The following is a 20,139-nucleotide window of genomic DNA, read 5'->3' as shown; positions in this document are numbered from 1 at the left end:
AATGCCAGGATGAGCAAGCGTTTTTGGGCTGAAGCTGCTAATACTGCCTGTTACTTGATCAACAGGTCGCCTTCTATTCCACTAAATAAAAGAACTCCCATTGAGGTATGGTCTGGAACGCCTGCTGATTACTCACAGTTGAAAGTTTTTGGATGCACTGCATATGCTCATGTTGATAATGGAAAATTGGAGCCTAGAGCTGTTAAATGTCTTTTCCTTGGTTATGGTTCGGGTGTCAAAGGCTATAAATTGTGGAACCCGGAAACAGGAAAGACCTTTCTGAGCCGAAGTGTTATTTTCAATGAATCTGTGATGTTTACCGATAGCTTGCCCTCAGATCAAGTTCCAGACAAAGACCTGCAGCGTATGCGCATGCAGGTGGAGCAAGCTCGCGATGATGCTGATAATCCCGACCCCTTGGACTCAGGGTCGGATGCGCCAGACCCTTTGACTCCAGGGTCGGCTGATGCTCAAGCGCCAGACCCCTTGGCTCCGGGGTCGGCTGTTGCTGATGCGCCAGACCCCTCAGTCTCGGGGTCGGCTGATGCTCATGATGATGTCCAGCAAACTCCAGAGGAGGATCTACCCATTGCTCACCGCAAGTCCAAAAGGACAGTTGCTCCTCCTACCCGTCTCATTGAAGAATGTAATTTGTCTTACCATGCTTTGAGTTGTGCTGAACAGGTGGAGAATGTTCATGAGCCAGCAACCTATAAAGAGGCTATTCATTGTGATGATACTGCAAACTGGATTTTGGCTATGCATGAGGAGATGAAATCTCTTGAGAAGAACAGTACATGGGAACTTGTACCTTTGCCTAAGAATAAGAAGGCCATCCGCTGCAAATGGATCTTCAAACGAAAGGAGGGTTTATCTCCAAGTGAGCCTCCAAAGTATAAGGCAAGGTTAGTTGCTAAAGGCTACAGCCAAATTCCGGGTGTTGACTACAATGATGTTTTCTCTCCAGTGGTAAAACACAGTTCAATCCGCACTTTCCTAAGTGTTGTTGCTTCACATGATCTTGAGCTTGAGCAGTTAGATGTGAAGACTGCGTTTTTGCATGGAGAGCTCGAGGAGGACATATACATGGACCAACCAGAAGGTTTCATAGTGCCTGGCAAGGAGAAATATGTGTGCAAGTTGAAGAGATCCTTGTATGGTTTGAAACAATCCCCTCGACAGTGGAACAAGAGGTTTGATTCATTTATGTTATCACACAGTTTTAAAAGATCTAAGTATGATAGCTGTGTTTATGTCAAGCATGTTAATGGATCACCTATATACTTGCTGATATACGTTGATGATATGCTGATTGCGGCCAAGAGCAAGACTGAAATCAATAAGTTAAAGAAGCTATTGAGTAGTGGTTTTGATATGAAAGATCTTGGTAGTGCTAAGAAAATTCTTGGTATGGAAATTAGGAGAGACCGAAATTCTGGTTTGCTCTTCCTTAGTCAACAGAATTATATCAAGAAAGTTCTTCAGCGTTTCAACATGCAAGATGCCAAGGCTGTAAGTACTCCTATTGCACCTCACTTCAAGTTGTCAACTGCTCAGTGTCCTAGTACAGATGCAGAGGTCAAAGACATGTCAAAGGTTCCTTATTCTAGTGCTGTTGGGTCCTTGATGTATGCCATGGTTTGCTCTCGCCCAGATTTGTCATATGCTATGAGTCTTGTTAGCAGATATATGTCTAATCCCGGCAAAGAACATTGGAGGGCAGTTCAGTGGATTTTCAGATACCTCAAAGGCACAGCAAATTCCTGCTTAAAGTTTGGAAGAACTGATGAGGGTCTTGTTGGCTATGTGGACTCGGATTATGCTGCTGATCTGGACAAGCGAAGATCACTCACAGGCTATGTGTTTACTGTTGGCAGTTGTGCTGTGAGTTGGAAGGCTACTTTACAGTCGGTTGTTGCTTTGTCTACTACTGAAGCAGAATTCATGGCGATTTGTGAAGCATGCAAAGAACTGATTTGGCTGAAAGGTTTGTATGCCGAGCTTTGTGGAGTGGAATCTTGCATAAGTTTGCACTGTGACAGCCAAAGTGCAATTTACCTCACTAAAGATCAAATGTTCCATGAGAGAACTAAGCACATTGATATCAAGTATCATTTTGTGCGTGATGTGATCGAAGAAGGTAAGCTGGAGGTATGCAAGATCAGTACTCATGATAATCCTGCTGATATGATGACAAAGCCTGTTCCTGTCACTAAGTTTGAGCTGTGCTCAGGCTTAGTCGGTTTAATTGGATAGTCCAAGAGACTATTGTTGGCACCAGTGGTTTTCTTGTCTTTGTTCTGTTCAGGATGAAGGGATGTTGATACAAGATGAATTTGTCTCAAGGTGGAGTTTGTTGGAGTTGTTCCAAATTCACTCCAGGATAAAGGCTGACCTTCCCGACCCTTTACACTTAGGGTCGGGCGAGGCGGAGAATCTCCCGACCCCGGGACTCGGGGCCGGGCGAGGCGGAGCGTCTCCCAACCCCTGGATTTTGGGGTCGGGCGAGTCGGAGCATCTCCCGACCCCAGGACTCGGGGTCGGGCGAATCGGAGATCGACCCTCTAGGGGTCAAGCGCATCCGACCCCAGGCTTGAGGTCGGACGAGGCGGAGTCCCAGGCGCACCCGACTCCAGGACGAAGAGGACTCAAGGTCGGACGAAGAGGAGTTCCATTCTATCACGGGACCGAGAGTCCGTACCGCTCAATACCCCCTGTCTGGGGTGTCGGTACTATATAAATACTAGCACCCTTGCTAGGGTTTTGTACCGAGAGTCAGACAGAAGAGATAGAAGAGAGAGAGATCTTCAGATTCTCTTGTAAGCCGCCTTAGGCGTGTAACCCCAAACTCTTGATATAGTGAGATTGTTGACGGCTGGTGCCCGTGGTTTTTCCCTTTCACATTGAAGGGGTTTTCCACGTAAATCGTGTGTCTCCTTGCGGTTTGATTCTTTACTTCATATTCCATACGCCGTTCGTTCATAACAAATATAAGGTGGAGTGCTCCCCTTCACCTGCAGATACATGGTGATTTCGCTTGTGCCAACTCCTCGCCGGAGTGCTCCCCTAGCAGCCATTATCGACAGCGCTCCCCACCTCCAGCACCCGAGCCTCCTAGCGGGGAGCGGACTTGTTTGATTCACCGGAGCTCATCTATACTCTAGACCTCTAGTTGCATGCCACGTCGAATCTCTAAGAAGGCCATCAAAATGGTATGGACCTCGTCCGATGAATCATTTAACAAAGCTCAGAGGTCAGGAAATCTAAGGGAAGATTTTATATTTGGTTGTATTTCACCTTCTACTTATGTGGCTTATGTAATTCACTTGAAATTATTTTATTTGCTTGCAAAGCAGATATGTAAATCCCTAACACCATGAACTCAGTAGCTGAGTTAGCAGAATGGATACTAACATGACAAAACACATCAAAACAAGGTGAGACGACCAGAATTTCTACAAGCATGCATCTTTACATCTAACAATCGATATATTTAGGATTAACTGTATTTCAGTAGGAAATTCATCAAGTATGTTTTCGTAACTACAAATGTGCAAGCTCAACAGTTTTTTTTTAAATGCAGAAATCTTAGGAAAGTAATTGCAGAGCAGACAACTCATGTAGCTCTCCAAAATTCCAGCGACACTGACTCTAGTAACTGATAAACTATCCACAAGAAATGCACATCTGAACTATGCTGCATAGAATTGTAGATTCAATGTTGGACCAATAGTTTATAATTGCATATTTGCAGCAGAGAAGATATCCTAGCGTCCAGTGTCGATTCTAAGAGCTGAAATCCTAACCATCGGGACACTTGATAGATACAGCAGTTCCACCTGTTGGAGGGCCGCTGAAGTGCGATACTGCTCCAAATTTACTCGTGCGGAGAAAATCTCTGCTCGTGTCATCCCAATGTACAGTAGTACTAGTGCTTCTGTGGACGTACCTTGTTATCATCACCCTATTGGAGGGGGAGGAGCCGGCATGCCGGTAGTGCCCGGATGGGTCGCCTTTGGGCGCACCGCGGCGGCCGGCGGGGGCGAGCAGCCAGGCGAGTCCGGTGGGGAGCGGCCCGTCGTGAGGTGGAGGACAGGGGATGAGATAGGTTAGGAATCGAATCTATCACGGGACTGCTGCTGCGCAAGAAGTTGGGTTGGAGGCGGCGAGCCGGGCGGGGCCAGCATGCCGCGGCGACGAGGTGGGTTGGCGGTTGGCTCCCCGACGGCCCGACGACGGTTCGCGGCGGCGACGAGGAGAGAAGCTGACGGCACGGCGGGCGAGGACGTTTTTCGGCTATTCGCAAAAAAAAAAGGGGGACCTTTTTCGGCTTCTGTGAGGCCTTAATTTCGATTCAGGGCCACAGGCTGGTCCCTTAAAGGCCCATGAGAGATTCTTTTAAGAGGACAGGCCCATGAGACTTGGGCCGAGAGGTTGCATGGTAAATAATTGGGCCCACTTGCAAAGTTTTCTCTTCTCTCTCTCTCTCTCTCTCTACGACGACGAATTTTTCTGTGGAATTCGTTAACGACGGGGAAAGGCGTAACGGTTACTTCCTCGTAGGCGGAAAACGTTATCGCCGTCTGCTGGCTGCGCCATTGCGCCGCCGCCGCAGACCTCCTCGCCGCGAGGCTAGCGGTCAATTCTGAATATCTCCTTCTCCACTCCACACGCTTGCGCCGAGCCACAGCCGCCGTCGCACGCCCGACGGCCCAATCGGCGCCACCGCGCCAGCAGGACACCGGTGGGCTCCTCTCGCTTCGGCCACGGCCAGGTGATACACTGGTACCACCACCACTTTCCACTACGCTGAAATTCTGGCTGTACCATAGCTATAGTTTTTTTTCTCCATACGAGTGAATCCAAAGCATTATCATTGTTCAGCAGCCCTCTAGATGCTGAAATAGCTGTACCGATTTTTTTGCCGCGTGGTTTGGGTTCTGACTGCTATGAAATGCTAGCTGATGAATATTCGTAGTTGCCAATAATATTGTTGTCCATGCCTCCAAAATTTGATCATATCTGTCCAAATATGTACTGAAGTAATGGCGTAGCAGAGTTGTGGATGGGAATTCAAGAGTGCTACATCAGCTAAGCAGCACTTACAGTTGTGGAGCTTAGAAATTGCAGGCATGGACATGTATTTGGTGGAAATCCTTCTCCATCCTAGATGGTTGCGCATTAACATGTGCGCCTGGAAACTATAAGCTGACACTTGGGCAGATAGCCTAAACAAGTAACTGTTTCCCTTTTTTCTTTTTCTTGTCTCTGTTCTGCTACTTGTCATATTGTGGTCATGGATTTAGGAATTTACTAATATGCGTGGCACAGAAGAATAAGATGAAAAATTGAAGCTAACACAACAATCTCAAATACACAAGTCAAAGAAGAACAAAATGAAATAAAGCCTAATGTACATCTTATCTCAGATTCCCTGGCCATTGCACCACTACAATACATATCCAACAGTTGCATCAAGAAACTATAAGCTCGGCACACTTCTGTGTAATGATAGAACAATGGGAAGAAAAATAACCCACTGTCACAGCAATTTTAATTGTCTGCTGAACCTTCTTGCAGGTTGATCAACAACAACAACAAAGCCTTGTAGTCCCAACTCCCAATCAAGTTGGAGTAGGCTGGCTATTTCTTGTCGGTTGATCCAAAATGGTTTTCATTTGAATGGGGCTGCACATTTGGAAGTAGTTCTGTGTTGTCATGCGACACCCTCAATGCTGGTTGCCTCCTTGTTGCAAGCTGACCAATCCAAAGTATGTCCCAGAGGGACCCTTGGCCATAAGGGATGCATGTGTGCCCTTCTCCACAATAATTCCCTTCTCAAGCACAGTGATCTGGTCACAATTCTGGATTGTACTGAGTCTGTGCGCCACCACAATACTTGTCCTGCCGACCATCACTCGGTCCAATGCCTCTTGTACCACCTTCTCAGACTGGCTGTCCAGTGCACTTGTTGCTTCATCTAGGAGCAGGATTGCAGGGTTCTTCAGGATGGCACGTGCAATTGCAATGCGTTGTTTCTGGCCTCCTGAAAGCTGAACACCCCTCTCACCACACCATGTATCATATCCATCCTTGAGGTTGCTAATAAAGTCATGTGCATTGGCAGACCTTGCTGCATTCTCAATTTCCGCTTCAGTTGCTGTTTCTGTACCATACACAATATTTTCTCTTATTGTACCTGCAAATAGTGTTGGTTCCTGGCTGACCAATCCGATGTGACGCCGCAGGGCTCTGAGATTGTATGTTTTGATGTCTCTACCATCAATCTTCACTACCCCCCGAAGTGGGTCATAGAACCTCTCTATAAGCCCAATGATTGTCGACTTGCCAGAACCACTTTGCCCAACAAGGGCTGTTGACTTGCCTGGCTGGATGCTCAAGGAGAACCCTTTGAAGATAATCACATCTGGCCTCGAGGGGTAAGCAAAGTCAACTCCTCTAATGTCAACCTCGCCTTTTAGTTTCTCTGGCTTGTGCCCCTCAGGGTTGTCAGGGTCGATTTCAGTTTCTCTGTCAAGAACAGCAAACACTGAAGCCACTGCATCAGCACCCTTAGCAAGGTCTGTTGTCATGCTACCTGCATCTGCAATCACACGCCCTGTGCTTACTAGAATCATGAAGGTTTGGAAGAGTGCCTTGGCAGTTATGTGATGCTCAGCCATGAGCTTGCCACCATACCAGAAATCGAGGGCCCATGTGCATGTCATAAGGCTCATGGAGGTGCCTAGGCCCAGTCCTGCAAACCATGACTGCCTGATGCTTTCCTTGCGTGGCCCATCCTGTGCTTGATCAAAGAGGCGTAGGATGCGTTCCTGGGATGAGAAAGCAGTGATGGTGCGGAGATTGGATACAGCTTCAGCTGCTAGCTTGCTACTTTCAGATTGTGCCTGTATTGATTTCTTGGACATGCTCTTCAGTAAGACACGACGGGCATAAAAGCAAACAATGATAAGGGGTTGCACTGCTATCATGACAAGGGCCAAACGCCACGCTATCACCAGACCCATGGTGCAGGCTATGAGAACTGCAGAAACTGTCTGGATCACTAGAGCCATTCGATCACCCACAAGTGACCTCACCTGCAAAAAAAATGTTGTCAGGTATTATTTTTAAATATCCATAAGCTTTAAGTGTTGTTTGGATACTTACGACATTGGCATCCTTGGCAAGTTGTGAGCATATGGCACCACTGGAGTTCTCGTCACGGTCAAACCACCCAATCTCAAAAGTAAGGATTTTTGCAAGCATCTGTTCTCTCACTCTCTTAGTGAGGTATTCCCCCATGGCACCAAAGTTGTAATGTTGCCCAATATTGATCAAGAATGAGAGCACTGCAAGACCAACAAAGATGAGTGCATAGGTCCTTGTTTTGTCCTTGATCTCATTATGGTCTGTCAAGAAGTAGATTGAGATCATGCTTCCCATGGCATATGCATATGCAGGCTGTATGCCTCCAAACACAATAGCACTGAAGCTTCCCATCAGAGCCTGCTTCCACTCTGGTGCATTAAGCATCAGTAACCTTCTGAATGATGGGAGGGGAAGCTTTGGCTTGTCGGTACTATTATCATTTTCTTCATCACCCATCGACCGTCCTGAGCTTGACCTACTAGCTGCAGAGAACCTCCTGCTCATGCTGTGGCTGCTAGATTGCCCCGCAGCAGATGTACTTCCAGTTCCACCAACCTCGTTAGCCTCCCTTGAATCCCTGGTCTGCTGAAGGTGGACAAGAGATGTGTAGAGGCCATTCTCATTGGCAATGAGCTCGTCATGGGAGCCCAGCTCCTTGACCTCACCATATTGCATCACAGCAATCATGTCAGCATTCCGGATTGTGGAGAGCCGATGTGCAATGACAATAGTTGTCCGACCCACGGAGGCCAGGTCTAGTGCCTCTTGCACAACACGCTCTGACTCTGTGTCCAATGCGCTTGTGGCTTCATCAAGGAGGAGGATCTTAGGTGACTTAAGGATAGCTCTGGCAATAGCAATCCTCTGCTTCTGTCCTCCAGACATCTGGATACCACGCTCACCTACCTGTTTAATTTGAGACATGGTGAGTATCAGAGTGCGAACAACTTATATTTCACAGAAGGGAGCATTCTAGTCCCATGGTTCTTGTCCCATGGTTCTTGATTTACATAATGTCAACAGGTTTATACTGAACTTGTAACTATCTGTCATTTCTACTGATGAAATCATAATCCAAGTTTGGTTTGGTAGAGGATTAAACTTAAATTTGTTCTACTAACTGTTGTTTGTATAATTGTATGAGCCTCCTTTTTTTTCATTTCAAAGCTTTTTTAGCTATGAAAATCGACATGTATGTACAATCTATCGAATGACATACTGCTTGATGGCATCCTTCAAGTGATGCAGACATGTAGGAGTGGGACTACCTTTTCAATTCTACAACTAGCTTATATTGACCATTCTAGCTTAATATTTTACTGTCTTAAAGGGTTATCCTGTTTTTCTGTCCACACAAATTTACTAGTTGCCTAGAAAACTTAGTACAGAACCTTTCATTGCCAGGCAAAGCCTTTGTTTGGAGTGGGTGAAAGTGAAACATTAATCTTAATTGATAAGTGAAGGAATAAAGCAAACATGTTATGTGCATGTTTGATTGTTTGAAATGATCATTCTACCCTTGGTCTAAATCACCAACAGAGATCGTTATAATTCACAGATGTTCAGATTGCCCATCTTTAACAGTGAAATGGAGCATACAGGAATTTTTTTGTATTTACACATAGTTTATCAGTTCTGATTGTTGGTACAGATTAACTATAGGCGCATTCCTAAAATTGAACTGTTTCTCACTATCTAGGACACTTTCCTGTGGTCTCACATGAGTGCATGAACAATGGAAATGAAAGTTCAGTTGCAAAGTGGCCTATCATTGTTGTCAAACTCACAATAATACAGGTATGTAGTGGTGAAATACCAACTGTGAAGATATTTTGAGTGGCTATCACCTCATCTTATTAGAGTTTTGCCCACATCAAAGACTACTGTCCCCTGAGGTCCTGATTATCGGTGCGCCACGGCAGGTTTGCGCACAGTAGAATTTGCTAGTGGTGGGGATCTGGCCATGAATGAAACATCTCAGGTTTACATGCTTGCCACTGAGTCTGATATCATTAGAGGGATCTTCCATTATTAGCTGGGGCATGGCATCTTCACAAAGTGCTATGTTGGGATATTGGCAGCCTGAAAAAGTACATCCTTTTCCCCTTTTGTAATTAGTATGTTTCAAATAACAGTTTGCGAAGGTGGTAACGAACTGTATTAAAGCTTCTTTCCTGAATCATTTTAGTTTTCTCTTTTTTACAGATAAAGCTTCATGGTGGAAGCACTTGCGCCACTACCCAGACATATTAGCAGGGGCACTTTCTGCTGTCAATCTCTGCCCGATTGTATTGCTGTCAAAATTATTAGTGCGTGACAGGACCTTGGTGAAATCTTGTTCGCTGGGAAAGATGACACACCCAAAACTGCTGGCGGCAAGCTTTCTCCAGGTTACTAGATTTGCAAAAAGGTTCTGGCTGCTTGCCTTCTGCGTCCACCGACCACGGAGGCACACACCCTGAGTGGTGGGCCAACTGTTCTTCCTTTCCCAATTTGGGGTCACCACTCACCACTTACTCTTCTATGATTCCTAGGTCCCACTCCCGCCACAAGCAATCTTGCAAAGCGTGTGCTCTGATCCCTCCATATTTGAAAAGGGTCACAATGGAAGTGGTGTACATAGCAGCCTTAGAAATACTGGCACGGCTGCTAGGAGTACAGGGTTCAACTACTAGTCTCTAGTGGAAAGGTGCATTACAGAGCATTATTCAGTTCAAAATGCCTGGACATTCTAATGAAATTTGTAGTTGGTATGTGGATGTATCTTCATCTGGCAGTGACAGATCTTGTGGACCATGTAATTGGAAGATTTTGCCAAAGTAATCGATGATCTGAGGAAGGAATCATGCTGGTACCACAGCAAGGACAATTACACCCACAACTTATTCATTCCAGGAAGTGTGCTAGTAGATTTCAGGTATTTCTGTGACTGCCTAAATTCATTCAACATATACGAACGGTGCACCTAGGTTGCGTGTTCAATCTGTGCATTTCGTTGGATGTCAATTGTCAAGCTTAATCATAGGTTCCATTTCCTGACTGGATGGTTTGATTTCTCCACTCTTCAGTGCTGTTTATCGACTTTGCTTTTGCATGATGAACTCTTCCTCTATTTCAGGAGCCCTAGTACTAGCGTTATATACTCTCCTACTGGAACCTACCAAGCTGGAGGTCCTTGGATAATTCCTACTTCCTAATCTACTTGGACCTACTATTTGTGAGTGCTCCTATTCCAAGTCGTCAACCATGTACTATCTAAACCATTTCCAGCACCATCCAAATCTTAAATTTGTTCAAGTAATTATTTCTTCTGTGATGGTTCTATGTAATTTATAAGAGTAAAATTTTAGTGGGCAGGGATTTCCTGGGAACACAGTGCAGACAGCAAGGAAACTTTTCTTTGAGCGCACTGCAGGGGCAGGCAGGACCCATGTCCTCGGCCAGCGATGCGGCGCCTAGCGAGCCAGCAGCTATAGCTAGCGAGCACTAGAATAACCAGATGGAGTAGTGGACTAGGTAGTGTTGCTTCCACATAAGGGGGAGCACTGCAGTACGCTAGAAACAAAAGCTGTTGCTTCCGAAACCAACCTTTGCTCCTAGCCTAACTTTTTTTATTTTTCTGTTCCTTTTTGAATGATTAAAAGTGCCTATGAATCAGCAAGAAAAGATGCACAATTGACCCGAAATTGAAAGTGTTAAGAGGAGTTAGGGCACCATTGCTCAGCAATGGTTATAGCAAGATGCTCTCTATAGTGATGTCCACATAGGATGTGGTAAGCTCTATAGATCATCCACCCAACAGTCCTACTGCAACATTAATTTCATGTGGGTCCTATACTCCAAGCCTTATCCTCTCCTCACGCCTCTTCTCTCCGACTCTCCCAATGGCCATGGCGTCATGGTCGGCACTGCCTCAGCTCTAGCTGCCACTTCGGCTTTCACACCGCCCGCCGCCCATGGCCATGGCGTCGTGGCTGGTCCCCGCCGCGCGCCATCCCCCATCTCCGCGCCACTGCACCCCGTCCCCAACTGGAGCCCGCTCGCCCTCCCCCACGCCCGCAGCGGTGGTCTCTGCTCTTCTCCCATGGCGCCATGACCGAGCCCACTCGCTCCACCTCGCCCCTGCCCACCATCACCGTTGTCGTCTCCTCCCCCAGCACCGCTGGTCCTCACCGATTTGTTACGCATCGGCAGACAAGCGCCGTCCCTCCGGCCTGCGGTGGCACCACCGAGGCCGTGCCCGAGCTCGCGCTGCTCCTCTCGTCGGCCCTCCCTCCTCCGCAGTGGCATGGCTGCGCTCCGCTATGCCCCTGCACTACTGCACGACGGGGGACTGGCGGCCTTGTGCATGGCTGGCCTCTACCTCCTCATCCCCAGTCCCTCCCCGCGCCGGGCACATGCCGTCGCCATGCCTGCTCGCGCCAGTGGCCACACCTCCTCCCGCGAGTCGCGGACATCGCAAGAATCCTCGCCGGTGGCCTGGTGCGCTCGTCGTCCCACCTTGCGCTGCCGCTGATGCCCCGTCTCGTCTTGCGGCACTGGTCATGCCTAGTGGAGGAGTCGAGAGACTGCCGGAATGCAAGATCGTGGTGATAAGACGACCGAAGGAGAGAAAAGATGGAACTGATTACTGAGCACCTGGTGGGACCTGCTTAGCACGGGGACGTGTGCTAGCGGCCCTCGCCAGCTCTAGCGGCAGCACCTTCTCTCTCCATGCTTCTCTCTTATACGTGGCTCTAGCTACAGCACCTTCTCTCTCCTCGCTTCTCTCTCCTACGTGGCTCCCTTGTAGAGAGCTTAACGGCATCATTGTGCGTTCCCTTAATGAGTTGGGAGTCCCAAAGGCACATGATATGGCCACCTAACCACCTTGAATTATCCGAACTTTTAAAGGGTAAGGTTTATTTGGACAGTGTTTGTTTCAGTTTAGCTGTCGAAGCAGTTTGGACCTCGTTTTCCTCCCCCAATTTACAACTGTAGGAGCCATTGATTTGCTTTTCTTGCTTTTGTGTACGTTGTTCTCCCCATGGTTTGCTTTTGCCAACATTCACATATTAATTTACAAAAAAAAAGGGGGAAAGAATATCATGATTGCTACTCTTTTCACTAAATTGTACAGTACTCCGTACTATATGCAGTGGACCTAAGCGCATTATAGCAGTAAATGAAAACCAGAAAATTCTGGAAAATTTTGGGGCATCAAATTCCATGCATCAGCTAAGCATTTATAACAACTAGTGTGCACGGAAAGTAAGCATAATTCCTTTTGGAAGAAAGAACTTGACAGTGACTTCCAAAGGTAAGAAAAGCGTATTGAATCAAACAACTGCATGCATTTCGAGTTCACATTCCAATTGCTTCGTGGCAAGAATAGTTCGGCAAGACAAGGAGAGGAAAAATTTACCTGAGTGTCGTAGCCCTGCGGCAGCTGGGAGATGAAGTTGTGGGCGTTGGCCGCCTTGGCCGCGGCGACGACCTCCTCCTCCGTGGCGTCCTCCTTGCCGAACAGGATGTTCTCCCTGATCGACGTCGCGAACAGCGCCGGCTCCTGGCTGACGAGCCCCATCTGCGCGCGCAGCCACTTGAGCCGCAGCCGCCGGATGTCGACGCCGTCGAGGGACACCTCGCCGGCCGACGGGTCGTAGAACCGCTCCAGCAGCGCGATCACGGTGGACTTGCCGGACCCGCTGCCGCCGACAAGCGCCACCGTGCGCCCCGCCGGCACGCGCAAGTTGAAGCTCACGAAGATGGGGGTCTCCGGCCGCGATGGGTAGCAGAACTCGACGTTCTTGAATTCCACCTCGCCGGCGACGTTGGCCAGCTCCTCGCCAGCGTTGCTCTCCGAGTCGATCTTGGGCACTCGCCGGATCACCTCCTGGACCCGCTCCGCCGCCGAGCTCGCCTCCGAGAAGTACTTCACGTTCGACAGCCCCGACCCCAGAGCTCTGCATGGTTCGTTAATGGCGTCATCGTCTATATAGCATCAGATTAATAGGGAATTGCTGGGTTGCAACTAGTGCTGTTGCTACGTACAGGCCGCCGACGACAATGGCGGCGGAGACGGCGAACACCGTGCCGCCCTTGTAGCCGTGGTACATGACGAGGCGGCTGCCGTACCAGACGTTGAACGCCCAGATGGTGAAGGTGATGCCGTTGCTCCCGATGGCGACGCCCTTGGCGAGCCCCTGCTTGACCCCGAGCCGCGCCGACTCCTCGAGCGCGGCGGAGAACCGCGCCATGGTGCTCCGCTCCGCCACGAACGAGTACACGGTGCGCACCGAGGAGACGGCCTGCTCGGCGATGGCGCCCGGGCGCGTGTACTGCTCCCTGATTCGGCGCGCGAGGCCGATGAGGATGCGGCCGTACATGAAGCCCGGGATGATGAGGAGGAGCACCGACGGCAGCGCCACCAGCGTGAGGTGCCACAGCAGCGCGAAGCCGACGGCGTAGCTGCCCAGGAACATGGAGCAGTTCATCACGAAGTTGGGCACCTTCTCGCTCAGCACGTCCTGCACGACCAGGCTGTCGTTGGAGACGCTGGTGATCACCTCCGACGTCGAGCCGACCTTGAGGTCGAAGTACTCCACGTCCTGCCGGAGCACCGCCCGGAGGTACCGCTCCCGCATCCGCGACGCCTGCCGCTCCGCCGTGCGCGCCCAGCAGTAGCCCTCTGCATATACACCAACGACGATCGTCAGCACGGTGCGGGTGCGGTCGCCGGCGGCATTGGCAGGCATGAGTGCGGCAATGGCTCACCTAGGAACGCCATGACCCAGTTGGCGAGCGCCAGGAAGAGGAGGTTCCGCGCGTTCTGGTAGCGGAGGTGAGGAAACGTCAGCGACGGCGGCGTCGACATTGGCAAGCATCAACAGAGACGAAAAGGACGACGACGGACTGTATCCTAATTCCTACCTCGTCGATCTTGGAGCTGAACTCCTGGAGGAGGTCAGGCCCGTTGCCGAGGTCGTTGAAGATGCGGCTGGTGATGAGGAGCATGACGGGTGTGGACAGGCCGTCGCCCATGGCGCCCACCAGGCCCAGCACCATAAGCGCCACGTCCGCCGCGTCCGCGTGCATGAACACCGACGCGAACGACCGCAGAGCCGGCGCCGCCTTCTTCGCCGCCGCCTCCGGCGGCCCAACGTCCTTGCCCATGTCGGCCGCGGCGCTGCTGGCACGCCGCCGTGTGCTGCTTGTGGCCTTTCCCTTTGCGAGCTGTGAATTGCGATGGCAATTATATAAAGGGAATTGACTTGTCTCACGACTCTTGTGGCCAAGCTTCCCTTAGCTTGGCCTCCTTTTCAGGCCGTTTAGGCGGTAGGCTCTGACTGAACCTCTGGAGGAGAAGAGGGAGGGCGCGAGGGCTCTTATATAGGGTCGCAGTAGGGAGCATGCGCCATCAAGCAAGTATAATTGCTGCTAGGAGTGGTCATTAGTCAAGAGGATCTTCTTCCGTGCTTGCTTGTCTCGTGTCATTCTTTTTCTACATGCCAATATGTTTGGACAACCAGGTACCGGATCCAGTAATAGAAAACTAATTTTATTTGAATTGCTTATTTTTCTTGCGTGGATATATACCTATGTACAGTACTACTTCTGTTTCGGAATATTTGTCGCTATTGACTTTTGACACAATGTGTGATCATTTATCTTATTAAAAAAATTATATAAGTATCACTTATTTATGATTATGTTTTGAGCATTAAAGGCGTGTTATTACTAAGGGTCATATTCGCAAGAGTATGAGTGTGGTGGTAAGTATGTGCCAATGTGGTCATCCTTTTAGGGAGAAAAATACCTGACTTTAATTTAAACACGTGGGAAAAACTAAGATTTGAATTGCACGACTATTAATGGTCAAATGTGTTGCCCCAAAGGAATAGGGTGCACGATGTGACCTATCTTCTCCAGCAGGCATGACACTTTGGCTGTGATTAACGTAAGTCCATACGTAATTTACTCAAAAGCGAGGTTAGAGGCTGTGGAAGAGGAGGTCGGTAAGCTGCATGACAGCTTCCTACTTGGATATCCCTCGTTCAGTGGCAAGCATGCATGCGTGATGTGGCTTTACATGATCCCAAAATGAGTCAAACCATCTAGTGCATGACACTGATCCGGTGGCCCCACCGTGCCATAGAACGCCAAACCATCCACACCATCAGTCAATATCAAGATTCAAGTCACAGCCAGCGCATTTCCAGAGCAATTAATGAAGGGTTTGCTGAGAATTGAGGTAGCATCTATGAGGAGTGTCACCAACAAGACAAATTCTTTTTGTTTCCATTCCTTTTCCAAGAAAGAAACAATGAAAACTAGTAGTCAGCACTTGTAAATTGCCATTTGATTCCAATCGTTGAAATGGTAGTTTGTCTGACATCAGACAGGAACTGGTATGTGGTATGCAGGAATGTTGTGAGCCAACCAGCCAAGAGGGAACCTTTTTTGTAGGAACTAGGAAGAGACAACTAAACTTGCATTCGTTAACTAGGCATCAGAAACTGTTAATTCTGTCAGGACTAATTCTTTTTAAAAAGTAAATCTCGGTAGGCCGGAGAGTTGCACATTGTAATAAAAAACCATAGCTGAAATGAAATGAAGTATCAATCATAATAAAGTACTGTATCTCTATTCCAATTGCCATCGCCATCCCTCTGCCTAAACATTTTTTATGCACCCTAATTGCCTGTAACACGAATCAGTTTCATGCATGATTTCTTCATCCCCTGCTCCATTAATTCTTCTCTAACATCACCCTCGAAGATCAGGGACCTTAGATATATGCATGTAGGAAACTAGGAATGGAAAGTTGACTTGGGGATGCGCCAAGAGACGTCACTAGTGACGACTGTGCCTCGGGGCGTGCAGTGCAGTGCAGTGCAGTGCAGAAGAGGATGAACGCAACGCATGCCAACGAGCTGAAGTCACCAGGCCGGCTCATCAGATCTGGAGAAGCTCTCAGGTAAGCCACATGTAAACTGCAGGACCATTATTACACCTACCCACAGGCAGATGGTTAGTTTAATCGTGAGCTGATCATAAGCATGTTTAAGGCGAGGATTAGTCGGTAGATCGGCCGGCACGCAGATACTCCTAAAGCACGGTCCACGGTAGCTGCTGCTGTTTCTCGTGATGGAGACACGGGATGAGGGGAGGCTGCGTGGGTCTTGCGGTCACCGCGCGGCAGGGGCACGGGCGCTAGCTGCTGCGCGTGTGAACGAGATCGATCTCGCCTTTGACGCATACTGGCATGGGGATCCCGGGCACCAGATGTTGATTTGCAGATGTCCCGTTGCTTTGGAATCCACATGTACGGCGTGCGCCGTGCAGTACGACGGCTAATTTCCACTTTCCTCCGTCGGTTGTTTTGATTTTTTATACGCGTACCTAAAATATATAGTATATATCTGTATGCATAATGATATTTAAAAAACTAGAAAAGTTAAAACGATCTAATATAATATAAAATTTAAAATGGAGGGAGTAGCTTGTTGGAAAGGGGAGAGAGGATGTGTCTGCGTAGGCATGTTATTTCTAGATTGCACACTTGACAAACTCTTCCAAATGCACTAACACTACAAATACGATCCCATAATTAACTATAACGTGTGTGATGTGTTTATTGGATCATGTTATAGACCGATCACTACTCATCCCTCTTATTCCAAATATAGAGCCCATATAGCTTTATTTTTAGTCGAGCTTTTTTAGCTTTGATCATCAATAAGTAAAAAAAATAATATGTTAATAGCATGAGTTGATGTTACTAGATTCCTCATGGTACATATTTCCATACTATACGATTCTTTCTATTTAACAAATGTGCTTTTTATAAATCTATTGATCAAAGTAGTAGGTGCAACAATGGAGACTGTGTCAATATCCTAATAGACTTGCACTTGGGATAAGGGGGAGTAGGTAGTGGCTGGAAATCTTCTCTCTGCTTAACTCTCCCATGCAGGACAAACAATGACATGGATCTTCCTATAGCTACCTCACTGTATCTTGTTGGAAACGCCCTAACTAAATCAAGACACAAACTTTCCACTTGCCCGAGAGTAAAGTGACAAGTAATCCAGGCAGGACACGTAGAGCAGGTTAATGCTTGAATTTAACTCCTACCTAAAGAATGTGGTTAGAGCAAATTAAAAATCAAGTGCTAGAAGACTAGCAACACCAACTAAACTTGGAAGGAGGCGATTGGCAACACTTTTGGGGTGCACGCTTGGTTAAAGAAACCGGGATAGGTCAGATGCTACGAGTAGGAGCTAATTATGCACCTTGCCAAAAGAGAGGCACACAGAGGGTTGATAAGTATGTGCCAAAGACGTGATGGAAAAGGGCGACGAAGAATAGATCCACCTAAACGCACAAAAGTGTGCATGTTCTCTGAAGATTCTGCCCAACTTGCTAGATTTTTTTTATGCAGATTGCAAAAGTGGAAGATTGGAACCTCATGCTTCCTATACTGTTGCTGGAACAGCAAACGGGCTGGATTATTTCTCCTCCAGTGTAGTGGGATCACTGTGCTTCTGTTGTAGTCGTCTGGGAATCCATGTTGTTCTTTGTAGTACACCTACGTATATAATAATTACAACAATGAAGATAGTCTCCCTATTTTATTTCCTCCAGGGATAAATTGACACTCATTTTTCTCAATCACTCTAAAATCTCTCATCATAAAAACATATCTAACATTGTTCCAATATAGTGTTTTTTTCTCTCAAATGGCTGAGAGCTATTGTTTCTTTTTCACAATTTTTTCTCCAGTGGCCAATCGAGTGTTTTAATTTGTAGTCTAATTTGAACAATCCTGATGACAACAAATTAGCAACCAAAAGTCCTTAATAAAAAAAATCCATGTCTTCACATAGTAACTGACTATAAAACAATGTCTTAATTAGACTAAAAATCTCTTAGCCATCTGAGAAAATTATAAAGAGACCAAATTAACCGTCGGCTATTCGTAGTAGAAGCACATGAAAAATGTTGAAAATGTAGTAGTGCATGTACGCATACAAAGGTCGCATGAGCCACTCAGATTAGTTCGTATACGAGAATGAGTATCTGCGTATGACCATCAATATATACTCTTGTGCACCTAATTAATATGCCCTTGCATTATTGTATATATAGCCTAGAAGAATATACCACACACTACCAAGCAAAGCAAGCAAGCAAGCAATATATCCTCAGAACCGAATTTTATCCTGTATATAGATGTGTCGCGGTCATCGGAAAATTCGATCTCCATTAACTAGCAATACATTTTAGTTTCCACAATTCATGGACCACTACCCCTACATACGTGGCTTGGGAGAACAAAGGACCTGTACCAAGCATCAATGGTGCTCCAAGCCAAAAGGAAAACGAAAGTACGTAGCCGTGTGTGAAATGGAGACGGTTCAACAAGAGTTCAACAACAAATGATGTAACATGCCACCTGTTGCAGTAAGCTTTGGCACAAAATTTTATTTTCCACTGCTCTTCCGCCCCCCCCCCCCCCCCCCCCCCCCCCCCCCAAAAAAAAATGCATTTCCTTGAAACCGATTGGCGCAGAAATTGCTACCACAAGCAATCATCAAGGTCACTCCTTGTTCAGGGGTTCCAAGAAACAATTGCAGGATGTAGAGGCAGGGTTTGTGGCTACTGTACAAAAAGACCTTCTTCGATCATCATCCCTTTTAGGATGGGCAAAAGCCTAACATGAACATATGGTTAGCCAACTTTTTGCTCGTATCTTTTCCTTCGCTGCTACTTTGATCGTATCCATCTATCTATATATCTGTCTATGTGTAAATCAAGACCTTTGAAGTGGCAAAAGCGAAAGGGGCGGCTCATTGTTCCCCTCGGACCATACCCATTTCCACTTCGCATTTACTTTGCAAGAAAGCCTGCTGCCTCTAGCAACGCTCTTGGCCGTCCGTTCTTCACACACTTGGCTCTGCAAAAGGGCAATGGATATGTACCAAAGCTACTAGCTACTCCTACCTAGGGAGTCTTCTTTTTTCCTCGAGAGGACTGATCATGCATGAGCCTTTGCTTCATCTCTCCTTTCATGTCATTTTGGTCTCCAGTTTCTTTTGCTTTGTTTGTTTGATCAAGAACTAAACCAATTAAAATTCAAGGGCAATCTTGTCCTCCTCGTCCTCTACCTATGATAAAATTTAATTATTCTATGTATTACATTGTATACATGCATGAAAATGTTATGATAACTATCTCCAATGATGGAAGCTAAATTCCAATTATGAGACTATCATGCTTGCCCTACAACGTTGTCTATCGATTGACACACAAACCTACAAGCAGGGGCATTTTTAGTACCGGGTGGTGTTATGATCCGGTACTAAAGGCCTCCACAGGTTACTTCAAAAGGAAAGTATATGTACCTCCATCACATGCAAGGGTTGATCATGACGTCACCCGCCCAACCACGCGTGGAGAACAGAGAAGAGAAGTGAGAGAGAGGAAACAGAGATAGAAGAGAAGAGAAGTGAGAGAGGAAACAGAGAACTGAGGGAGATAAGGTAAAAAGGGTATCCGAAGGAATGTTGACTAACAGGAGTGTTTGGTTTGGATGGTGTGGATCGATGACGTGGCACATTATGTTTCTTTTGTGAACTTATAATATATTTTTGGACTATTAAAGAATTTTAAATAAAAAAGTTGTCAACTACAAAGTTTTAGATCTTGTCAAGATCTACAACTTTGATATAAATTTTATCTTCATCCGAGGTTTTATGAAAAAATTATGATTATTTTTTTTTTGCGTGGAACCATTTCTAGGGGCAGGTCGTGCCATCAGCCGCGCCTAGAAATGATTTCCAGGGCGGGTGACACCATTACCCACCCCTAGAAATTATTTCCAGGTGCGGGTAGCGCCACCCACCCCTAAAATTATTTCTCAAATTTTATTTTTATTTTAAAATGTATTTTTGAGCTATTAAATGATCTCAAATACAAAAGTTGTCAGCTACAAAGTTTTAT

At 47.0% G+C, this 20,139-nt stretch overlaps 1 protein-coding gene and 1 long non-coding RNA gene across 5 annotated transcripts; one reads left to right on the top strand and one right to left on the bottom strand.

The window, feature by feature from the left end:
- Positions 1-5,336: 5,336 nt before the first annotated feature.
- Positions 5,337-14,501, bottom strand: LOC117845480 (putative multidrug resistance protein). The gene is made up of 6 exons (XM_034726532.2): positions 14,065-14,501; positions 13,909-13,963; positions 13,186-13,822; positions 12,557-13,097; positions 7,171-8,058; positions 5,337-7,100 (listed from the first exon to the last, which is right to left on the bottom strand). The coding sequence occupies exons 1-6, from the start codon at positions 14,305-14,307 to the stop codon at positions 5,730-5,732; spliced, it is 3,735 nt and encodes a 1,244-aa protein (XP_034582423.1). The 5' UTR covers positions 14,308-14,501; the 3' UTR covers positions 5,337-5,729.
- On the top strand, positions 7,937-10,766 carry LOC117845512 (uncharacterized). Of its 4 annotated transcripts, none has more exons than XR_004638079.2 (6): positions 7,937-8,077; positions 8,852-8,949; positions 9,075-9,242; positions 9,358-9,562; positions 9,687-10,069; positions 10,271-10,766. It is a non-coding gene; the product is annotated as an uncharacterized lncRNA (long non-coding RNA). The 4 variants fall into 4 exon arrangements; XR_011897396.1 differs by having other exon boundaries at positions 9,358-9,841; positions 9,900-10,069; XR_004638077.2 differs by having other exon boundaries at positions 9,358-10,069; positions 10,271-10,369; positions 10,503-10,766.
- Positions 14,502-20,139: the final 5,638 nt, after the last annotated feature.

This window comes from Setaria viridis, chromosome 1, assembly GCF_005286985.2.
Source record: "Setaria viridis chromosome 1, Setaria_viridis_v4.0, whole genome shotgun sequence".
Lineage (NCBI taxonomy): Eukaryota > Viridiplantae > Streptophyta > Magnoliopsida > Poales > Poaceae > Setaria > Setaria viridis.
Note: the sequence above shows the minus strand (reverse complement) of the source record. Positions and strands in the feature narration are given on the sequence as shown.